This window comes from Gymnoscopelus microlampas (genome assembly GCF_963454915.1).
Source record: "Gymnoscopelus microlampas genome assembly, contig: SCAFFOLD_70, whole genome shotgun sequence".
In the NCBI taxonomy this organism is placed as follows: Eukaryota; Metazoa; Chordata; class Actinopteri; order Myctophiformes; family Myctophidae; genus Gymnoscopelus; species Gymnoscopelus microlampas.
The window spans coordinates 9,736-31,652 of record NW_028155780.1 but is presented as its reverse complement, the minus strand read 5'-3'; the positions used below and the strand labels follow the sequence as shown (position 1 = coordinate 31,652).

Sequence of the window (21,917 nt, the reverse complement as noted above, 5' to 3'; positions counted from 1 at the left end):
ACAAATAGATGGAGCACTAACCATGGTTCACATGACGCTCGTCTGTCACAAGCGTCTATCATGGCGCAACTTGTTCCTGGTTTTGTAAATCTCTCCATTTACAACCCCCCGTTCACACTTCAAATATAAAGTGCATACCCCATGGCCACGGATGTAACAAGTTGAAACGCTCGGGTCTAAGTACCCGTCTCTTCCGTATTGTTCAATAAAAAACATTTATTTTAATTGATTATAAAAATAATTGATAATCAATCATTATTTGCACAAAAAAAATCCAAACCTTAAAGAATAGTGAAGACAGCTGATCTACAAACTCACAACGTGTCACGATGTGATGTATTTTGAGCTTGTAGATCAGCTACTTTAACTAGTCTTGCACGACTTGTGTGCGTCAAAGTATTAAATAGGGCTAAAGTCATATTGATTCGTTATATAGTTTTTAAAAAAGAAAATAAATATATTCTTGACTTTTGGATTAATCAGGAAAGTAAATGTATAGAATAATCGTGAAGAAAATCATGGATAGTTGCAGCCCTACATCCATCACAGCTTTCATCAGTGCACATTGATGCTGCACAGGTCTGATCACGTCTCATAGAAATGCAGGATAGGCCTACAACATAATACAACATACCATGATACATGATACAAAACTGTAAACATAAACATGTAAATATAGCACTATAGGATACATTCAAACTGTGGGTATATTCAGACTGTGACACAGTAAGAACATCACAAGTTATTTTGAAGCAGATTTTTTTATATGAATCATTGCATGAGAAGAGAATAATGCATGTTCCAGACAGTTCAGAGGTTGGTTATAGAGACACACGGGCGGAAACGAAGGCCTACAAATTCACGCCCACTTTTGAGACAGCGCTGCTACTCGGGGTCCGTTAGAAAGATGAACTGCAGCTCTCAATGCAATCTTTATGAGAGGCATTGTAAAATACCGTCATTTCAGTGGTTAACTACTGAGGCTGTAGCGACTTTTTTGGTGTTCTAATAAAGTGTCCCATTTGTTTGATGTGTCCTTTTTAATGTCCCATATCTGTCATCTCGATATACTACCCACAATATACTATAATATACTCCATCAGTATGTCAAAACCGCTAGCATCGGAGATCTAGACTTTAAGTGGTCGCATGGTATATACGTCACGGACGCATCCCTTGAGGTTTTCAATACCCAGAAAACTGGTGAAAGTGGACGTTTTCAATATGTTTTGGTCATTATCTCTGGAACAGAAGGTCCAATCTGCTCAGTTCAAAGCTTGTTGGGTGCGTGACTTTGAGGACATTAAGCACGCAATGACACATTTTCGGGTTATTTGTTTTTTTTTAGGGGAGGCGAGATCTTAGTTGGGCAGGCGACGGTCTGTCCTGCCTCTACAGTGTGGGTACACCACTGGTCGGCGCTCGGAGCTCGTAAAGACAGTGATGTCACTGAAATGCGACAACTTGTCTGTCTGCCGTCTACCCTCTGCTGTGTTAACATTATGGGTAACTCGTTAAAGTGGCGAATTAAATGTGAAACACATCAACTATTAAGAAAACAAGAAGATATGTTTACAAAGACACTCCATACATTTGGAAACATGTTTTTATTTAAATCAATATCGTCTCCAGTTAATGCAGGATAATTTTAAAAGTAGGCTAATTCTCATATCCTCTCATAGGGAATGCATTGAGAGCTGCAGTTCGTCGTTCTAACGGACCTCGAGTAGCGGCGCTATCTCAAAAGTGGGCGTGAATTTGTAGGCCTTCCGTTTCCGCCCGTGTGTCTCTATAGAACCAGAATGTTCTGGGAAACAGGAAAACAGTTCTGTAAGATAGATTGATTGTAAAGGATGAATTGCACTGGGTCAGACTGACCTAAAATGGTTTAACTGATCATGAGATTTCATATAATTGTGTGCCTAGAGGTAGGGCCGCAAGAAAGTTACTCACAATCCTATTTTCTCAGTCCTGGCTGCAGACACTGCTGTTTATCTGTCAACCCCATGAAGAATAGCTGTTGCCAGGTGTAACAGCTAATCCTGATCCTAAATAAACTCAAACGTATAGCCTGTGCCTTCCTCTTTTTTACTTGTTCTGTGTTTCTTTCATCTTTCTTCTCTATTCTCTATTTTTCCAACTCTTCCTGTAACTGCAAACATTGAGAATCTCAACTACTCTTTTACATTTGTAATGGTGTGATGTGAATATACATGTGATTCTGATTCCTGCCTGCAGACAAATGGGAGAAATGAGTCCCCCCAGGATAAAGCAGAGAAAAAGTCTTGATTCCACAGAGAACAATCCTGATTCTCCGACGAAAAAAATCAAACAGATCCGTCTTGATCACATGACTATAGAGATTATGTGTACTAATTTGCATGAAATTTGGATAAAATCTGGTGGCGCTATAAAAGGTGGACGTGAAAAATGCACAGCAATTGTTTTTTTTCTTGGCCTCTAGGGAGTGTGTTTACAAAGTTTTACGCAGATAGGTTTAGATATATAGATAAAAATGCAAATCGGCCTGTAATAGCACCACCATGACCCATGAAGCATAGCAGATTTGAACAATTTCAAGTGGCATTTCTTCCATAGCCTAGTGGGAATCTGTGTGCAACATTTCATGCAAACCGCTCATCAGGTTGATGATGTAGACACCATTGCTTTTTCTATTCTATCCTGATTGGAAGCCAATCAGGATAGAATATGAAAAATGTCGGTGTAGTGTGTACTGGGAGGGGAGGTGTAGTGTAGCCTGGCATTGGCCAGACTGATAGCGTGGATTCACTCTCACATTCCTCCCCGGTATCAGTCTGGACTTCGGCGAAAGGGAGCAAGTATGAGAAATCATCAATGCGTTTCAACTGCTGTCCGTACAACAGTGAAAAGCATCCAAATCATTTTCTGATTTCTCATACTCGCTCCCTATGGGCCGAAGTCCAGACTGATACCAGGGAGGAACGTGAGAGTGAATCCACGCTATCAGTCTGGCCAATGCCAGGCTAGGTGTAGTGTGTTTTGGAGGGGAGCTGTAGTGTGTGTTTTGTTTTTTTTTACAAAAAAAAAAAGCACACTACAGCTCTCCCATGTGATTGTTGACTGCCTGCAGTATGTTCATCTTTACCACAGCCTTCCCCCTGGCCGACAACGTCTTCACTGTGTGGGCAATGCCCAGAAAGAAGTAGTCGTCCCCATCCAGAGCCTGCGGAACAGTGTGAGGGACAGAGGGTCCAGCGGTCTCCGCCATTGCCAACACCAGACTCTCCTGGAAGGCCGTCATGTTCTGGTGCTGGGAGTTGGCCTGATGCCCACGCACCTTTCGGGGCACTGGGATGTCCTCCTCATCCTCAGACATCTGAAATCCAGATAGCCCCAAATCTGGATTGTCCTGGGTCTAGAACCGGGCGATACGGACAAAATGAAATATCACGTTACTTTTGGTCAGTCATATAAGATTTGAAAATAACATAAAAGCTCATGGCAAAAGTTTTCTTAGGCTTAATCTGTGATTGGTTGATTTGTGAAATAGCGTGAATGTGGTATGTGGTACCTGTCATTGCAGGTTGTACAGCTGTAGGTTTTCAAATTACCTCCACCTCCCCGGCCTCCTCCCTGTGGCATTTAGTTCATATTGTTATAGGTTGATTCTGTGTATTGTACTGTGGTTCTATGGATTATACTATGATTCTGTGTATTGTACTGTGGTTCTATGGATTATACTATGATTCTGTGTATTGTACTGTGGTTCTATGGATTGTACTATGATATGTGGTAGTTTAATTAGGCATTGAAGGTTCAATGTTTATGTAAAACTGTATTTATGCTCTGCTCTGGGGGTTGTGTGATTGACTATCTGTGACATGTTTGCACAGGGAATCTTTAATATCACAAGAGCAGAGTCACACCGCCAAACTTGAATGCAATATCATTGCATATATGGTAAATGGTTAATATGGTAATGGTTAATAAATGGTAAATGGATAATTAATGGTCTGGTTATTTCTGAGCTGAAGTGTCTAAATGAACTGAAATTATTAGGGTTTAATTGAAGATTCTTCTGAACATGTATTCGATTGCTTTGTGATCAATTCAAACACTTTAATTTTAAAATAACAAACATCAGAAAATAGCTTATCTACAAGCTCACTACGTGTCGCGACCTGTGTGCGACATGCTTCCATAGAAGACAATGCTGCCTTCTATGGAATCAAAATGACTGCAATCAGTCGTAGCAACTGAGAACTTTAATCCATGTGAATACATCCCAGACAATACCTAGTCTCTCCAATATCAATGCAATAATGACATATTTCCCAGCCCTTACCTGGGTTTCTGGGATGTCCTCTTCCGAAAGGGTGCTGGGGTCCTGGGCAGCAGAAGGAGGTAGGGTTGTAGTGCCCTCGGGAGATGGAGATCTACATGTACATAAAAGAACAAAAATAAATCAGGACAGAAGGAAACACTAACCATTCAGTCACAAAAGTACATTATAAAGCAATAGACATTTAACCAATTAAAACCTTGATACTTAGTAATCTTAACCTTTCACTCTGTGCTCTTTTTTCCCCTCTACACCAAACCTCTTTGCTGAAAATAGCACGAGGCGTTGTGAGCTTGTAGGTTTGGAACAATAACTTTTACTCTTATGTACCTGTACACAGGATGTAACAATAAAACAAACCTAGAAGGTAGGCTGCTGCTGGTGCCCTGAGCTGCTGGGCAGTCCAATATGGGACCTAGGTTCAGGGTGAACTCATCGGGTACTGGAAGTGGTTGGAAGGTGTGGGGGTGGGTAGCTGCAGCATGGGCCCTCTTGCGGGAGGCAGTGGCACCAGGCTTTTTAAGTGGTCCTGGAGGCCGCACGACGCCGCTGGTGCCCTGGGAGGTAAATGTGCTGCTGTGCTGTGGTCCTAGTAGGATCAGAAACAGAATCATCTTTATTGTCACATCCAAAGTTTACAGGTGTAAAACAGTGGGTGAAATTCGTTTTAGTGCAAGCTCCATTTTTGAATGTTTCAAGAAAAGAGAAAGGCGAGAGAGAGAGGGGGGGGGGGCAAGGGAAGGAAAAATAAGGAATAAAAAGATAGAAGAGACAACGACGTATCTACATATACGCATAGCATATCCATCCAAAACATATATGTACATGAGATTTCGAAATAAGGTGCATGAGCATAGCAGCTGGTATCTGTTCCTAGACATTAGTGCAAGAACAGTTTCAGTGCATGTACATGAAGATTATGGTGCAGATTACCCTGGGGGGTAGCAGCGCTCATCTCCATGTTGCCAGTCGTGTCCCTTTTCTCAAGATGGTCCTTCATGAAGGACATGACCGTGGCAAATGTCCAGGTCTTAATGGGCACATTGGCCGAGCCACTTATGCTGCAGTCCTTCACCAATTGCAGGTGCTTCTTGTAGCCCTCTTTCAAGGTCTTCCACCTTCTCATGCACTCTGCCACTGGGGAAAAACACAAAATACATGTCATGTGACCTGAGTAAAGCAGCAGCTACATCATATCAAAATAACAATTATAACATGCATTGTAAAATGATGTATTTATTCATATACATTTAGACATTACAGTGTGCTTGTTATTTGCCAAGTGAACTAGACAGTATGGACAACTAAGTAATGTAGAACTGTGCATGCATGAACATTTCTGCTTTCTGGTGTCATGCTTCTATGTTGTCCAATAAATGCTTATCTGTCTGTTATCCAACTATAACTAATGCAAAGGACTGAGGGCTGTGAAATTACACATAGGAAAAAAGCATCTCTCGCTTGCAGATTATGCATGTTGTTTTTAGTGCACACATTGCCAGCTACAGATGGAAAATAAAATGCCAGCCATCATCTGAACTGAAATACAGTGATTTATTCTAGTTTAAGTTCAGTCGGATGCAATTGTACTTCCACAAGCAGTATATGGCATTAGTCTTTAATTATTTTTATTTTATTATTTTTGACACTTTCTTTGGAAATGTAAACGTATGTTTTCCCATACCAATAAAGTGCCGCTGCAATATAAAACATTTACTACTCTGTATTTATTGACCCATCATTATCTGCAAAGTACGAAACTACTTAACAGTCCCCATAAAGTCTCTGCGTTGGCCGGGAATCGAACCCGGGTCAACTGCTTGGAAGGCAGCTATGCTCACCACTATACCACCAACGCTCACATGCAATCCACTTTTCAAGTGAGAAAAAACCCAAACAATAATCTGAAATGAACAGTGCTCCATGACAAAGGCAAGGTAAAGACAGTTGTTCTTGCTTAAATAATATCCACTAATGTGGTTCTTCTGTTGCGGCCAACAACAATTAGTGAGTTAAGAGCTAGGAGCAATTGTGTTCCATTTGAAATTAAGGGTCAAAGAGAAATGGAACATTTATTTGTTCATCTTAACTTACCTGCTGTGTTTCAGTGGTTGATATCAAACGTCCTCCTAATACTTAAAGACGACACTGTTTTGAAACATCATGTTTGTTTTACCAGCAGCAGTCAGTCAAATACTCAGTTTAGGGACTATTTATGTTTAAAACACAACAGTGTGTTTCAGTGTTTCTCTCCTACATTAAGTTCACAACAACAAACACAACACACTGCATTGTGGGTATGTTCCTCTTCTTTTTCTGGCAGACTGGACGCCAGGCTGACGTATTGCTGCCCCCCACTGTTGATCTTGGGTAGTGCCCATTGTGTATCTACAAGGTAACCAGAGGAGTGGCGGGCACATTCACTCACTTCTTTCTTTCTTTCTTTCTTCCTTTGCAGACTGGGCACCTTTTTGGGGAGAAGACTGGCACCTGAGGTGGATTTTTGGGGTGGAAGACTGGGCACACAATTACAAAGTCAGCCCAAATCAGACAATGTAGCATAACCAAGGTTATATATCACACTGGAGTACAAGTCTCATTGTGGCATCCATATTATTATTATTATTATTTTAATAATCTTGAATTGACTTAAGAGTGAACGTCAGCATTGGCCCCATTGGTCAGTTTAAAAGTAAGGGTAGAGGTTATAAAGTTAATTTCAACAAGATCCTGTGAGACATACCAAGACCTACTACTGTACCAAGAGTGGTAAACTTAACCACTTAAACCCTACTTGGTTGAGTGGAGTCCCGCAGGGCTCCATACTAGTGTAATTTCTGTTTTCACTTTACACTAAATATCTTAGCTGAAAACAGCCGATCTGCAAGCTCACAATGTTGTGAGCTTGTAGATCGGCTATTTTCGGCGAAGGTTTTCCGCAGAACACGGGTCCGGGTACTAAAGTATAATTGGTGTCCAGCGTCAGAACAGAAACGGAAAACGAAAAAAACACTTCAATTTCCGTTTATTGCATGGGCGCACGGATTGAAAAACGGAATAACCACTTGAATTCTCCTATTCTCGTTCTAGGGAGAAAACCAACATAGAGTGTGTCAGAATGGACCTAAAACGGCCCGTTTACTGCATGAGGCACAGGATCAAAAAAACGGGAAACCCAAATTGAATTCTCCTATTCTCGTTCTAGGGAGGAAACGAACATAGAGTGTGTCAGAATCAATAAAAATCAAGAAAACGGCATATTCTCCATTCTCTGGCGAAACAAACAAACTGGAAACGAAAAAAGGAAGAAACGGACTCCATTGGTTAGTTCAACTGTGGGCGGGCTTGCTCCTGATTGGTTACTGCCCTGTCAATCTCCCCCCTCCGTGTGTCCTTCAAAATTACAGTTCCCCACTTCCCGTATGTTTTGCTTTCCAAAAACAATAGTTGTAAAAATGTAAAAAATATATGTATAAAAACGGTATTTGCACAGGCACAAGCGTTTCAGGGATATCATTTAATAGCCTACGACCCTAAGTAGTCTTAAACAGTGGGTCCGCGGACAATGAATACATTTATTTATTTATGTATATATAGGCCTATGTAGGCTATATATTTTAAAAGCCTATATATATATATAGGCTTTTATATATTTTTTTTCCCAAAAAAATCCATTTGTCTTTAAATATTTTCCATATTTATGTTGAAAATATATCACGATTCTGGCCATTAATAGCTTGTATACATGATTGTTGTGAAATTGACAGATTGTTGATAGTATTACATTCTTCTCAGTTAGTAAAGTATGTTTACTAATGGCAGTGGATATGAATGAATATCAATCTATTATTTGAATAGCTGGAATGCACAACATGGTATGTCTATACATATGAAACACAATGTTATACATTATACCAGGGATCTTCAACAGGGGGTCCTCAGAGTTACTACAGGGGGTCTGCCAAATCTTTGTGTGATATGATTTTTCTTTTTTTATATTAACCACTTGAACCCTAGCATCCCTTTTCTGAGGAGAACTTTAGCCAAAAATAGCCGATCTACAAGCTCACAACGCCTGGCGTTGTGAGCTTGTAGATCGGCTATTTTTGGCAAAGAGTTATAGGTGTAGAGGGAGAAAAGAGCAGCAAAAGTCTATCCGAAACACCATTCTATACAATATAGAGGGTCCCTGCTTCATCTCTCTCTCAGCTAGGGGGTCCTTGGCCTGAAAACGTTGGAGACCCCTGCATTATACAATATATGCTGTACCACCCCCCAACGGGGGTCCCTGGCCTGAAAACGTTTAAGACCCCTATGACTCCCACATTTCTGTGCCCTTGTATTAGGTGTTACAATGAATAATAAATCTACAGAATGAATATATGCTTCCAAAAAAGATGCACACCTTAAAGGATTTCTCTCTCAATGATCGTTATTTGAAACTTGTCCGCCATCTAATCATATCATGTAATCATCCATCTATATACATCTATGGTCTTGTATAAGGTCATCCTGAACATTCCTCAAAGCCCCTTTGTTCAACTCATCACCCTATATCGGTTACATTCATCAAACAGGTGGTATACCTAGTTTGTGTAATCTGAATCAGAACAGAAAGTCAAGACTAGAGTATAAATTATGTTAACACACATTGTTAGCAAACACAAACCTGAAAATAAGTATATTCAAAACCAAATCTTATCAGATGGGGGTCTGTGGACAAATACATGTTAATCTGCGGGTCCTTTTGTCGAAGCAGAAGCACTGAAGCAGTACTCCCTGTCATCGTCGAGAAGGTGGAAAACGAAGAAGACTACGTCCTCACACTCTATGGGAAATGTAATCACTGAGTCTGAAGGGACAGCAGTTACATAAAGAATCTTTATTAACATTTCTAATTAAAGTTACAATTGCGTCCTTTCGCCAGACTCCCATGAACTACCAAAACACAAAGTACAAAGTAACCAATATCGAAAATCTAGTTCTAGTTCATCTAGAACTAGATTGAACTAGAACATCTAGTTCAATCAGGGTTCTAGTTCTAGCTAGTTCAGCTGTTCACTTTGATAGTTAAGACATTACAATCCACGTGCATTGCAACATTAACCCTTTTAACCAAAAAAAAAAACACCACAAGATTACCCAAATAAGCAACTATTTATTTACAAGCAACTTTACATAACAGCAAGCCCAAACTCGGTTATAAGCAGACATGGCAACACTGCTAGACAGGAAACCGAAGATGGTTAATTTATGAAAATACATCATCCCAATTGTAGCCACTATAGGCGAAATCGTACACAAATCCTACAGATCCCCCGAGAGTGTTACTGGGACAAAGACAAAGTAGATCATGAAAAGGTGATTTTCTCCTAATTTGTCTCTCTGAAAATTAAATATCAACTTAATTTTAATATCTGTTGACCCTTCAGAGTCCCTTATTTCAATCCCTTGTGTGTCGGTGAGGACGAAGTTGTTGAGGCCTCCTATGGCCGACTTCACTTTCTCACACAGTATTGGCTTAATTCTGTTGACCCTTCAGAGTCCCTTATTTCAATCCCTTGTGTGTCGGTGGGGACGAAGTTGTTGAGGACGAAGTTGTTGAGGCCTCCTATGGCCGACTTCACTTTCTCACACAGTATTGGCTTAATATCTGTTGACCCTTCAGAGTCCCTTATTTCAATCCCTTGTGTGTCGGTGAGGACGAAGTTGTTGAGGCCTCCTATGGCCGACTTCACTTTCTCACACAGTATTGGCACTACTGCTTCGGCCTCAAAGAAGCGTATCGGCACAGAAGTCACAATCTGCAGTCCGCCATTCACCACTTCACATACCTGTACAGTCCTGTAAAACATACAAAAGACAAGGTAAGACATAACATGAAGTCTACAATGCTCATGGAGCATGCATTGTGTGTGTGTGTGTGTGTGTGTGTGTGTGTGTGTGTGTGTGTGTGTGTGTGTGTGTGGCTGACATACTGTGTCATGTCTTTCTTGACAGCCTTCTCAACAGCAGGGAGAATGCGACCAGACACACTGATCATGATGTCCTGCAGCTCCAACACTGGCAAGGAGGGATCTCGCATGGTCTTCATCAGCCTCTCCACCCTCTCCCTAAGCTGGGGAGATAGAAAGAACAGCATGTTTATCAACCACTGTACTGTGTTGATATTAGCTAGGTAGGTGTTTGTTTCTTGTGCACGTGTGAACTCGGACCGTGATGCAGAAGAACGGTTCGGGCAGGCAGTAGCCATTCATGATGTGGATCAGGTGGTCCAGTGTACTGTGGAACACTCTGTGTAGCTTCCCCCCTCTAAATGCTACAGCCTGGATAGTGGGCAGGGCCCCTGTGTGCAGCTCCGCCTTAGGGACAAAAACACATAGTTAGAGGAGCATATGAACCCTAGCGTCCCTATTCTGGGGATGCCAAAATAGGTGAACATACAAGCTCACAGGCTTGTAGATCAGCAATGACCCAAGAACAGGCGTAGTCCATATAATATACCTGCTGAAAGTTGTTGAGGCCTCCTATGGCCGACTTCACTTTCTCACACAGTATTGGCTTAATTCTGCTGACCCTTCAGAGTCCCTTATTTCAATCCCTTGTGTGTCGGTGAGGACGAAGTTGTTGAGGCCTCCTATGGCCGACTTCACTTTCTAACACAGTATTGGCTTAATATCTGTTGACCCTTCAGAGTCCCTTATTTCAATCCCTTGTGTGTCGGTGAGGACGAAGTTGTTGAGGCCTCCTATGGCCGACTTCACTTTCTCACACAGTATTGGCACTACTGCTTCGGCCTCAAAGAAGCGTATCGGCACAGAAGTCACAATCTGCAGTCCGCCATTCACCACTTCACATACCTGTACAGTCCTGTAAAACATACAAAAGACAAGGTAAGACATAACATGAAGTCTACAATGCTCATGGAGCATGCATGCATTGTGTGTGTGTGTGTGTGTGTGTGTGTGTGTGTGTGTGTGTGTGTGTGTGTGTGTGTGTGGCTGACATACTGTGTCATGTCTTTCTTGACAGCCTTCTCAACAGCAGGGAGAATGCGACCAGACACACTGATCATGATGTCCTGCAGCTCCAACACTGGCAAGGAGGGATCTCGCATGGTCTTCATCAGCCTCTCCACCCTCTCCCTAAGCTGGGGAGATAGAAAGAACAGCATGTTTATCAACCACTGTACTGTGTTGATATTAGCTAGGTAGGTGTTTGTTTCTTGTGCACGTGTGAACTCGGACCGTGATGCAGAAGAACGGTTCGGGCAGGCAGTAGCCATTCATGATGTGGATCAGGTGGTCCAGTGTACTGTGGAACACTCTGTGTAGCTTCCCCCCTCTAAATGCTACAGCCTGGATAGTGGGCAGGGCCCCTGTGTGCAGCTCCGCCTTAGGGACAAAAACACATAGTTAGAGGAGCATATGAACCCTAGCGTCCCTATTCTGGGGATGCCAAAATAGGTGAACATACAACCTCACAGGCTTGTAGATCAGCAATGACCCAAGAACAGGCGTAGTCCATATAATATACCTGCTGCACCTGCTGGATTCAAACCCCTAGTCTCTGCAGTGGTGGGCAGGAACTTCACCGCTGTGCCACCCTGATGATCAGTGGATGTGTTTTCTATCGTTTTTTTAATCCCACAATTTTGTAACCCATTTTTTCTACCAGTGCCAATTGCCTATGTAATCCTGGCCGCTACTCTCCCAGCCTAGGGAGAGCCCCGAACTGAGCTCATGCCTCCTTCAATGCATGAGGAGCTAGCAAGCCGCTTGTTATCACCCGACAGGGGGGATATTCCCCGTTTCCGTTTGGACGTAGTGTGTGGAAGGAACACGTTATTCCGAACAGTTCCTTTCCCCTCCATCACCAGGGGGAGGCAGTATAGAGACCAGGATTACTGCATGTTTTTGTGAGGGTACCTACCTACCCTAAGGGACACAGGGAGAACATGCAAACTCCACACAGAAAGGCCCTTTCAACAACCCCACCTAGGGTATGGGCACTGATGCCCACAGCGTCCCCGAACCGAGGACCTTCTAGCTTTGAGGCTTGTGGAACTGGGGGCAGGTTCATATTCTAGTCAACAGCGTGGCTTTAACCCATTTAGACCTGAGGCCATTTCTAAAAACGCCTTCTAAATCCTGACCTAAGTTTCAGAAAAACACATTTCTTCAATAATTACAAAAAAAATTGATGTTGCTATGTACTGTACATAGCAACAACAACCCCAAAAGGGTTCCCCGTCCTGAAAGGTCTAGTTACAAAAAGGGCTTCCCGCCCAAAATGGGTTAAGACAGTATTTTGTTTATTTCGTTTGTACCTTTCCAGTGAGTGCAGGAAGTTGGACACACTGTTCCTCAGGTTGACATCGGCTACGTGGAGAGCACCGCACACGATCTCCAGCATGGTGTCCGGACACTCTGCCTGCCCTGCACACACAGCACTATACTCATCCTAACGGTCTTCGTTTTTATCATAAAACTAAAACAAAGTGGCCATTTCAATGTGTTGAGAACAATGAGAACAATGCCAGTCAGATCAAGCTTCCATCTACCATAGTCTAATCACGCACTTGACTGTGTACACTCGGTTTGACTAGAACACAGCATGGGGACATAATGGCAAAATAACATTTTTAGATCCATGTCGTACAATCATCATCACATAACACAACAATTACTTGAGGTTACAGTGATTTCTCAATGCCATAAGACAGTGGTTCTCAAAGTGAAGTCCAGGGACCCTAAGGGTTCTTTGGGGGGTTCCAAATGGACCCTTAACAGGTCTGTAACTCAGAGATATGGGGGTCTATAAATAAAACGTTTGAGCACCGCTGCCATAAGAAATGTGGTCCTACATGCTACATGTTCCTCATAGCTTGCCCCCAAATGTGAAATATGGCTGTACCTGCGTCTTCTCTGAGAAGAGCCGGTCGAGCCAGCCAGTCTCAATGCGGTTATGCTGGAAGCTCTCAGTCTCCAGGAGCTTTATGTGGTACTCTACAGTGGTCCTGAAGTCCCCCCCTGATAAGACAGTTCATTCACAGCCACCACCATGTTACTACAGGATGTAGAGACAAAGACAACTGTTAAAATCTCACTGGGTGCCGTTCACATCATACAAAACAGAAACCCATCAACCCTAGCGTCCTTATGTGGGGTATGTCACTATTACAGATGAAGATATTTGTAGTGTAGAGGGAAGAAAAAAAAGAAGCGATCAAGTATTAGACCGCTGGAGGACCCCGGTCAACAAAACATATAGGGTTTAAGTGGTTACAGAGTTTAAGGGATAGTTTGGATTTTGGGGAATTGCACTATACTCTCTGACTTACCCAGACTAAAGAGTCAAACAAACTCATTAACAACTTATTAATGTCACTGCATGCAGTTTGAAGCTATGTTGAATGGTGAGCTTATTACCTAGTTGAGTTCAACTCATGAATGGCTAAGGAAACATGTAGCAGCTCCTCTCAAAAGTAGTAATCGATAGCATCTTTAAGTAGGAAAAATTGTGCAAGTGCCCCAAATACAGGACGCTCCCATGAACAGAGGGCAGAATTGACATTTCCATCATTTTTCACTGACTGACACTGTATTATCCAGTGAGGGTGCGTGTACTCACGAAATGTCCTCTGATTTGCTTGCGATTCTCTCCCCAGGATAAGCAGTGTCAGGAGAAGCAGTGCCCAAACTCATGCAGGCCTCCAGCCGCAGCCACGCTGAAGTAACCCCAAACGTTCTTATTGCAGCGGAGGTTCAGCACTTGGACCGTTGCCGAGCTTGCCTAGAAACCCTACAACAACACATCAAACAAATACTTAATCAGAGCCCCTTCAATTTGGACTTTTTTTAAGTTAAAACAATTACAGTAGCACTGAGGATTTTACTGTGTATAAATTCTACGTCCGTTGTCGAGAGAGAGACAGTGGCACATACCTCATCAGGGTTTTTGCTGGCGATACGGGATGCAATGACGTGGCCGCGAGGGGAGGGGGCCGTGACCAGACCTTCAAAGTCAATGGGACAATCACCCCAGGGCTGGACCGACCCCATATAACATCCTAATGTCTTTGATACGGTACAGAGGGATTCCAATGGAAATCTGACAGGAGAGTATTAACATGTTCAACTTGAAGCTCTTCTCTGGACAGTGAAATACGGAACAAATATCAGTTAAATATAACGGTGACCGAATGGTTAAATATGCACACTCTTTGAGTTACACATGGATAATCTAGAACGGGGTGCACCACAGAGCACATATATGCGGCAGGCTGGGTGGCCTACCCAGGGCTATGTACTGTATTAGGCCTGTCACAATTATTGTATAATCACCTGATAGAAACTATTTTAGCTAGTTGCAATTATTTTGCATAAATCATTAGAATAGTGTCTATTCATCTGTATAAAAATAGTTGGCTAAAACTAACAGAAATGTCATATTTACATCATCATTACATTACATCATTCACCAGCTAAACTGTCATATTTGCTCTCACTCGGAATAAGAGCATCTGCTAAATGCCTACATTTTAAGATACGTTTTGTCATCCAATACCTTGTTCTGCCCCTCCTCTGGTGCCACTGCCTGAAGCTGGTACTCTCCACAGCATGAAATTTCAGGCTGGTTGTCTTCCAGAACAGGGACCCTTCATGAGAGAATTGGAGAGTCAAGTCAAGACAAAAATGAATTAAAAAAATAAGGTGCTCATAGTTATACTGCCACAACTTTCAGCCATTTGCATTACAACATGACGACCTTGCAGGATTCTGCAAAGGCTAAAATCTTACTTACATAGCATGTTATATAGACAGGTGCCAGGCCATTGTTGACCTGGCATCCTAGTATAGTGTGTATAGTTTCAATGCAGGCCTATGATAGGTTCTGGGTTTACGTATGTAATAGTTATTATGATATTATTGGTTTACTTATGTGTTACTTTATTATTAGATTACTATTTATATGTATTTGATGTATTATCTTGTGTCCTTGATTACTGTAAGTCGCTCTGGATTTAGAGTGTCTGCTAAATGCCTAAACTGTAAACATAGATTTTATTTATCGCAAATTAAATTGTAATTTAAAAAGACTTTTACCTGTTGTTCCCTCACAGTCGACGAACTGGTTGCCCTGTGCGTCCGTGATGACATAGTCATCAAGATTGCCTTGGGCAATCTTCACCTTTTGGGTGATAATAGGAACAACTGTCTCCTCCTCGGTTAGTCTCAACATGACCACGGTGTTGGGTTTCAGCTTGTCATTTTGAATTTCAGAGATAAGGATTGAACTGTAAAACAAACAGAACCTAAAGCAACCTGAATGCACCTCTGATTTCTCCCATACAACACTTTCCTGTACGGTACTTCCTAAAACACCAACATATTCCACCACATGTACACTACCTGGAGTTTTTCCGGTGATGTCCCCCACTTTGACATTAGCGCTCATGTGCAGCAGCGTCTCCAGCAGCTGGTCAGACCACCTCCGGTCGGCCTCCATCTTTGGAGGTCAGCTTGGGCACATGGAGGGGGGGCAGAAAGGCCATTTGATTTGGGCACGCATTTTCTCAGCCTTCAGGGAAGAGAATATTACAGAACAAAAAAAATCATGTTATTGTTACATGAATATGCATCTGCATTACAACACTTCAAATTTATTCTGTGTCATATTATGTTTCCACAGCCATTAGTAATTGGGAAAAATGTCCAGGCCCTAATGCGTAAACAAATGAAATTGGAATGGCTATTTAGCAATATTCATGTTATATACACCTGCAAGTTGAAACTAAAGCCAGTGCTAGTGCTTCCGAGGCAATTCTTAACCATGCTAATGACACAGTCCTGTGCTCAGTTGGCCCAACAATCATTTTGTTTTAAAGTCACAAGCCTTCAGAATACTAAACCTTGTATTAAACGCCTACAAAAAGAAGGTCATGTGGTTTTGCAGGAAGAAATCTGCTCCCCTCAGAGTACCACAAAGGACATATCAAAGCTTGTAGTAGATACAGCTTACAAATACCGTGGTTTCTGGTTAACTAGCATTCTGTCCTCAATACACTTAAACCCCTTTCCAACTGTACAAAAGCTCCACTAACATCTAGCTTTTCTCTTTACTGGTAAAGGTTACAATCAGCTCCTGGGACATAATGACTAGTAGGTACAGTATTTATTCGCGCCGATCGGCAGTGATGAAAACATAATTCCCACTAGACAATCAAATCTTTGACCCTTCTCCGGCATGTTGCTATGGGAGAGCTTCTCCTGATTCGATGGGAAGAGGGAATATGGAGACCATAGGCTCTATAGTGTGAGTATTTCACTCTATACTAACAGCCATAATCATTTCAATCCAATGTCATGCCCCCCACCGGCCAAAGTCTATGGAACACTCATTTCTGCTTATTAAGAACAAATTTAACATATAATTATACCCTGGTTTAATGAAGAAGACACGTTAAAGACACTGACCCACCTTGAGCCTGTAGTTCTCATTCTTCAGTTGTTTGACGCAGAGTCTCTGAGAGAGAGTGTCAGCAGTGGAGAGTCCAACACCTGCACCCGACACCATGCCTGCTGTGGGGATAAGAGATATTATTTAATATCAGCACAATACCTGGAAAAAGACTGAAAAATAGAAGTAATGCTTTTTGGGTTATGCAAAAACATTGTGTTGACATGAGTTCGTTCAACGAAATCCAGTGTACATCTAGGAATTAAGTATTGATAATCTTTGGCATGCAAGAGCAAAACAGACAAGAATAGACAACAACTACAGCATGAAGTGACAGAAGCCAGTATGATTTCAGTGTGCAGGTATCTTTTTGTTTTTCTGTAAGTTATAAGGAGGTGCAGAGACGGAAAGGAAACAAGATACATAGACACACACAAAGAGGCGACAGAGATGGAATCAGCGGGTGTTAGGGTCACGTAGGGGTTTAATCAGCACCTGGGTCTGACTTCATCTTTCACCACATAACTAAGTTTAAAGTATTTTAAAGTATAATTTTGTACTGTATGTGGCAAACAAAAAAAATGTTATGGAGCAGACTGATACTAAACATCAGAGAAGAAGATATCTCCAAAATGCTTAAAAATCACTTCCATCAGTGGCAATAAAGATGTCACAATTTGTGAAAGTTTATTCTATTCAAAAGGTTTTACAGCAGCAGAGCACCTATTACTTACTTTAAGTGTGTATTCCAGTGTTGCATTTACTTATAGTCATGGCTTGTACTGTATATGGATGAATATTTGAGAATTACGTACATTTACCTTCAGTCAATTATGAGTGGTGTGTATATTGAGACAATAGGCCTTGAGCCTATATGTGATTGTGTTACAATTACTGCAGCTCACATGCAAGTGCATGTTTTGAGAAAAAATCCTACTTCTTTCTTTTTGAGCAGTGTCTGGGTCTTATCTAGTCACGTCTGTATCTCTCCACACGTTCATCTGCGTCTTTCGATGAGCTGTCCAGCTTCTTCTCAAGTGCACGCTGGCCTCGCTCGGCACCTCTCACTGGAAATCACAATATCACCTCTATTTATTTACACTTCCTTTTTAAACCACTCTTCTAAAGTTCTGTATTAGTATGGATTGGATCCAGACACTATAGTTGGGATCACAATGACACTTTATCTTTTATGACAGACTGAACACTTCAGGACGTTACTTCACTTATCCGATTACAAATTCCTGTGGACTGAGGGTCCACTCATACAAAACACTTGTATATATTGTGTAGTGAGTGCCATACAAGTCCCACTTGACAACTTAAGCTAATGGTCAGGTGATTAAACTAATTAAAACACAAATTCACATTGAAACACAATTTTTAACCACAGACTGTCCCTACCTTCATCTTAAGTGACTTCTTAAAGCTCCTCTGTCCTCCAGCTTCATACCAAGACCCTCTGCATCACTGATCTCTGCTCTCAGAGCTGCTGCGATCAGCTCCGCTGGTGTAGGGTTCTGGGAAATGAAAAAAACATCATCAAACTAAAACTGTGTTGAAAAACAAGGCAGGCCCTGCTTCAGTTAGAGTAATTACATGATGCAAAACTGAAGGGGAAGCCATGTTGAACACAGCGTGTGTTAGAACAAGTACAAGTGTACATTAGGTAGTAACCATGGATTAGTGACTTAACAAATGCCTAACACATACTGTAAAAGAAAAAACATTGTCCATGTCTGGCTTCCATTTTCAATACTACCACTTTAAACAGCTTCTACCTCAATAGTACCCTGTTGAATATATAGTGAATATACATAAATGTTGTTCAAATTACTTGGTTCTAAGTAGTCATACTCTCCCTCTGCTGTGATGCCGGGCACGTCTGTTAACGGCGGATCTTCTTACAGAACTGTCTGATGTCACTACGGGAAGTCTCCAGGTCCTTCAGCAGGACAGCCAGATCTGCATATGGTGTCATTTTAGATGTTTTTGCTATAACCATTATTTTATACTTTTGGTTATTTTTAAAGAAACCTTTTTTTAACTTAAATCTTTGCTTCTGGGGATTCTACAAATGTCTTCTAAATCCTAACCTTATTTTTCTTTGAAACTTATGCTGCTATAATAGCAGTGCTTCTCAAACTTCTTTCATGTCAAGGAGCCCCAAAATGATATGTATTTGTCCCCATCTCAAAATATTTTGTTCCAGGGCAGCCCCCCCCCAGAAGCAAAGATTAGAGTAAAAAAGAAAAGTGTGTGTGTGTGAAGCAGATGTACAAGCTCGTAGCGCAGCACTCGGTGTCGCACTATGAGCTTGTATATCTGCTATTTTTGAATAGCCAAAGACACCCGTAAAATGACACAGATGCATTCCCGGTCTTAACGGGTTAAACACACTTACAGTAACTGTGCTTTGCGTATGACTACATATACAGTGAGTACCCTCATAATATTTGATGGCCTTGGTTTGTGGCTTCAGGTTAACGGTCTCATCCAGCTGGTCTTTGTGCAGCAGGTCAATGAGGAAGTCCAGGGAGCGTCCATGAACGCTCATCTCAGGGTACAGAGACCCAATCGTCTTATACACCTCCACACTGCACTGGACCAGAGGCCTGACAAACAAACGCACATGCACGCACACAAAGATTGAGTATACATCTTGGACTGAAATTTGGTACATTGTTGTTATTCCCCAGGGAACAGGTGGCACTTTTAATAGTCATATTAATGAACTCGAAGTGTAAGTAAAAGGTATTCAGCATTTCAGCTAATGTTGCTAACCACTGGACCAATCAGTGCCAAACCTTGTGTGCACACTGCCAGTACCTATTTTCCATACGTTTTCTACTTTGGGGGGGAAAAAGGATTTAAAGTCTAAGGGCTGCGATTATGCTGAAACCTTGCCCAAATCCTGAGTCATACATCAGAGATCCAGATCCACATTGGAGCCACGTCGTTTCTATGTGGATCCCACAGAGACTTCACAATTTCGATGTATATACTTATATATACACACTATACTTTTGTGGGCATTGGAGGAATACACATTACTAGGGTAGTTACAAATTTGGAATGGACAATCCACCATCTCAATGTGTCCTTAAATGAGAGTTGTGTCATTAAAAGGTTGGGTGAATTTACACACTGCACAGACAAATGACACTTTATAGCTGATTGTAACTTTGAACAACTTTCTGGGTATGTAACCAGGATAAATGACTTTTCATTTATTGACTGAAATGTGCACACACAGTCATAGTAGAGACAGTGCAATGGACTGACTGAGGAGATATTGCTATGATACAAATAACTTCTAAGCCATTGACTGACTAAGACAATATTATACACATACCACATTGACCGTTGTCTTCTTTTACAGCTCGTTTCGTCTGGTTCCAAACTGAAGAGAGATGAGAATAAAAGCTACAGGCTGCAATCTTTTTACAACACAGTATCAGAGAAGATTCAGGGACGTCGGGCTCTAAGTATAAAGGCATAAATAGAAGGGCTTTCCATCGTAGTCTGGTGGCGCGCAGTGTTGCCAGTCTGCGTATTACAAGCCACGTTAGCCTTGTTTTTCCATTGAAGTTACTTGAAAATAATGGTAGTTACGGAAAATTCTGCTGTGAGCTTGCAGATCAGCTAATTTTAAATAGCCGACGTTTGAAGTGGCCTAGCTGTAGTTTACAACCCTCGTAAACGTATTTACGATTCTGACGTCTTCAATCTACAAGAGTTGTAGGGTTCACCCCCCAATGGCCAGCTGTACTTTCTGCACTATGCCCTGCAAAGTACTTCAAACGTGTACAAATTGAAAATATAGGTGCTTACAGCAAAGCCCCAAACGTTAACGACTCCTACGGCATAGTACTTATCCCCGTAGAGGTATATCTTTCAATAAAGAAGTATTTTAATCCAGCTTGTGTAGGAATCTCCTCGTAGATTGAAGACGTCAGAATCGTAAATACGTCTACGAGGGTTGTAAACTACAGCTAGAAGTGGCCTATAGTTGCTTCTTTTGGGCTTGTTTTCACTGATGTTTGCTTATTTCTCTCGCAAAAACACCGGTGGCGCGACGTTCAATAATGTTACCATTACGATTACTGAAACTGGGGTATGATGACGATCATGGGAATATTCCATCGAAATGTAAAATTGGCAACTAATTCGCTACCACAGACGAACGTTCGCATCAGCCCAGTTGTTTAATACATACAGTCTGCAGATTGAAGATAGCATTAGCAACATTTCTCTAGCGTGCCAATTGCTAAGCTAACTACCTAGCTAACAGCAGCGTCGCTTTGGCAAATGCAATGCATAAACCAACACTGAAACAACAACCGAACCACTACACGCATTTAATGAGTAAAGTTGACACAATGACAAAATATGGTTGTAAATGAAATAATAACACACCGGTTTCGGTACGACATTTCGCTCCCCTCCGACGTGGATCTGGTGATAGAAAAACAATGGCGACTCATTCTGAGAGCCAGGGATCAGATGACGTACGTGACGTGAGTACGTACGTGACGCTGCTGTCAAATTATTGGAGCACAAATAATATACTAATATTCATTAAATAAGTAAAGGATTGCTCACTTAAAGTTTGAAATGTGTTCAGATAACTCAGACTGTATAAATGTCTATATAATTTATGCAAATTGAGAAAGGTGGCATGACTGCACCACGTTAACAGGTTAATTTCTAGACATCACATGGCCTTAGAAGGAAAGTTATTGTCTTTTCCTGTCTGGGGAATAAATAGAATTGTGCAAAATATACACACACATTTATATATTCTTTAAAAGTCTTATGTTATACCCTTTGTGTACAAAGTTAGAATCAAATTATTGCATATAATGGATACAAGAAAATGCACATAAACCTACTGTGCATAAGGAAAAAGCAATGACACCCCCCCCCCCCCCCCACCCTCCCCATACCATAATTGTTAATCCAAGTTGACCAATTATGCACATTAAAATACACAACTGAAACAAACAATATCCAAACAGTACTTTTATTATGCATACTGCTCAATGTGAGAAAACTCCATGTGAGAAAACTTTGAATGTGAGCAAACAGACAGCAAGACATTTCCTTCAAATATGACAGAAGAACGGAA

The 21,917-nt window shown here is 41.6% G+C and overlaps 2 protein-coding genes across 8 annotated transcripts; both read right to left on the bottom strand.

Annotated features, from left to right (window-relative positions):
• Positions 1-860: 860 nt before the first annotated feature.
• On the bottom strand, positions 861-6,580 carry LOC311041271 (uncharacterized protein). Its single transcript, XM_084086177.1, has 5 exons — positions 6,419-6,580; positions 5,258-5,461; positions 4,685-4,913; positions 4,328-4,418; positions 861-3,397 (listed from the first exon to the last, which is right to left on the bottom strand). The coding sequence occupies exons 2-5, from the start codon at positions 5,448-5,450 to the stop codon at positions 3,077-3,079; spliced, it is 834 nt and encodes a 277-aa protein (XP_083942303.1). The 5' UTR covers positions 5,451-5,461; positions 6,419-6,580; the 3' UTR covers positions 861-3,076.
• A 2,611-nt stretch (positions 6,581-9,191) lies between these two features.
• LOC311041269 (uncharacterized protein) lies at positions 9,192-21,297 on the bottom strand. 7 transcript variants are annotated; one of them, XM_084086175.1, is made up of 19 exons: positions 21,206-21,297; positions 20,142-20,189; positions 18,624-19,401; positions 18,191-18,306; positions 17,724-17,853; positions 17,521-17,568; positions 16,808-16,908; positions 15,739-15,907; positions 15,433-15,623; positions 14,894-14,984; positions 14,272-14,437; positions 13,958-14,128; positions 12,654-12,762; positions 11,572-11,718; positions 11,335-11,474; positions 10,829-11,194; positions 10,540-10,686; positions 10,303-10,442; positions 9,192-10,168 (listed from the first exon to the last, which is right to left on the bottom strand). In XM_084086175.1, exons 12-16 carry the CDS (start codon positions 14,029-14,031, stop codon positions 10,981-10,983), a joined length of 684 nt encoding a protein of 227 aa, XP_083942301.1. In that variant the 5' UTR covers positions 14,032-14,128; positions 14,272-14,437; positions 14,894-14,984; positions 15,433-15,623; positions 15,739-15,907; positions 16,808-16,908; positions 17,521-17,568; positions 17,724-17,853; positions 18,191-18,306; positions 18,624-19,401; positions 20,142-20,189; positions 21,206-21,297; the 3' UTR covers positions 9,192-10,168; positions 10,303-10,442; positions 10,540-10,686; positions 10,829-10,980. The 7 variants fall into 7 exon arrangements, with proteins under 7 accessions (XP_083942301.1, XP_083942298.1, XP_083942299.1 ...); XM_084086172.1 differs by lacking the exon at positions 17,521-17,568 and having other exon boundaries at positions 18,624-18,751; positions 19,191-19,401; XM_084086173.1 differs by lacking the exon at positions 17,521-17,568 and having other exon boundaries at positions 18,624-18,751; positions 19,232-19,401.
• Positions 21,298-21,917: the final 620 nt, after the last annotated feature.

Bases quoted from the DNA above. Each gene is read 5' to 3' on its own strand.
- LOC311041271 (XM_084086177.1), bottom strand. From the start codon at position 5,450: ATGAGAAGGTGGAAGACCTTGAAAGAGGGCTACAAGAAGCACCTGCAA. The intron at 4,419-4,684 runs GTTTGTTTTATT...ATGTACATGTAG, and splicing joins AGCAGCAGCCTACCTTCTAG to ATCTCCATCTCCCGAGGGCA. The intron at 3,398-4,327 runs GTAAGGGCTGGG...GCCCGGTTCTAG, and splicing joins AGGACATCCCAGAAACCCAG to ACCCAGGACAATCCAGATTT.
- LOC311041269 (XM_084086171.1), bottom strand. From the start codon at position 14,031: ATGAGTTTGGGCACTGCTTCTCCTGACACTGCTTATCCTGGGGAGAGA. The intron at 11,475-11,571 runs GTCCGAGTTCAC...CTATCTCCCCAG, and splicing joins AACCGTTCTTCTGCATCACG to CTTAGGGAGAGGGTGGAGAG. The intron at 11,195-11,334 runs GTATGTCAGCCA...TATGTTTTACAG, and splicing joins GTCAAGAAAGACATGACACA to GACTGTACAGGTATGTGAAG.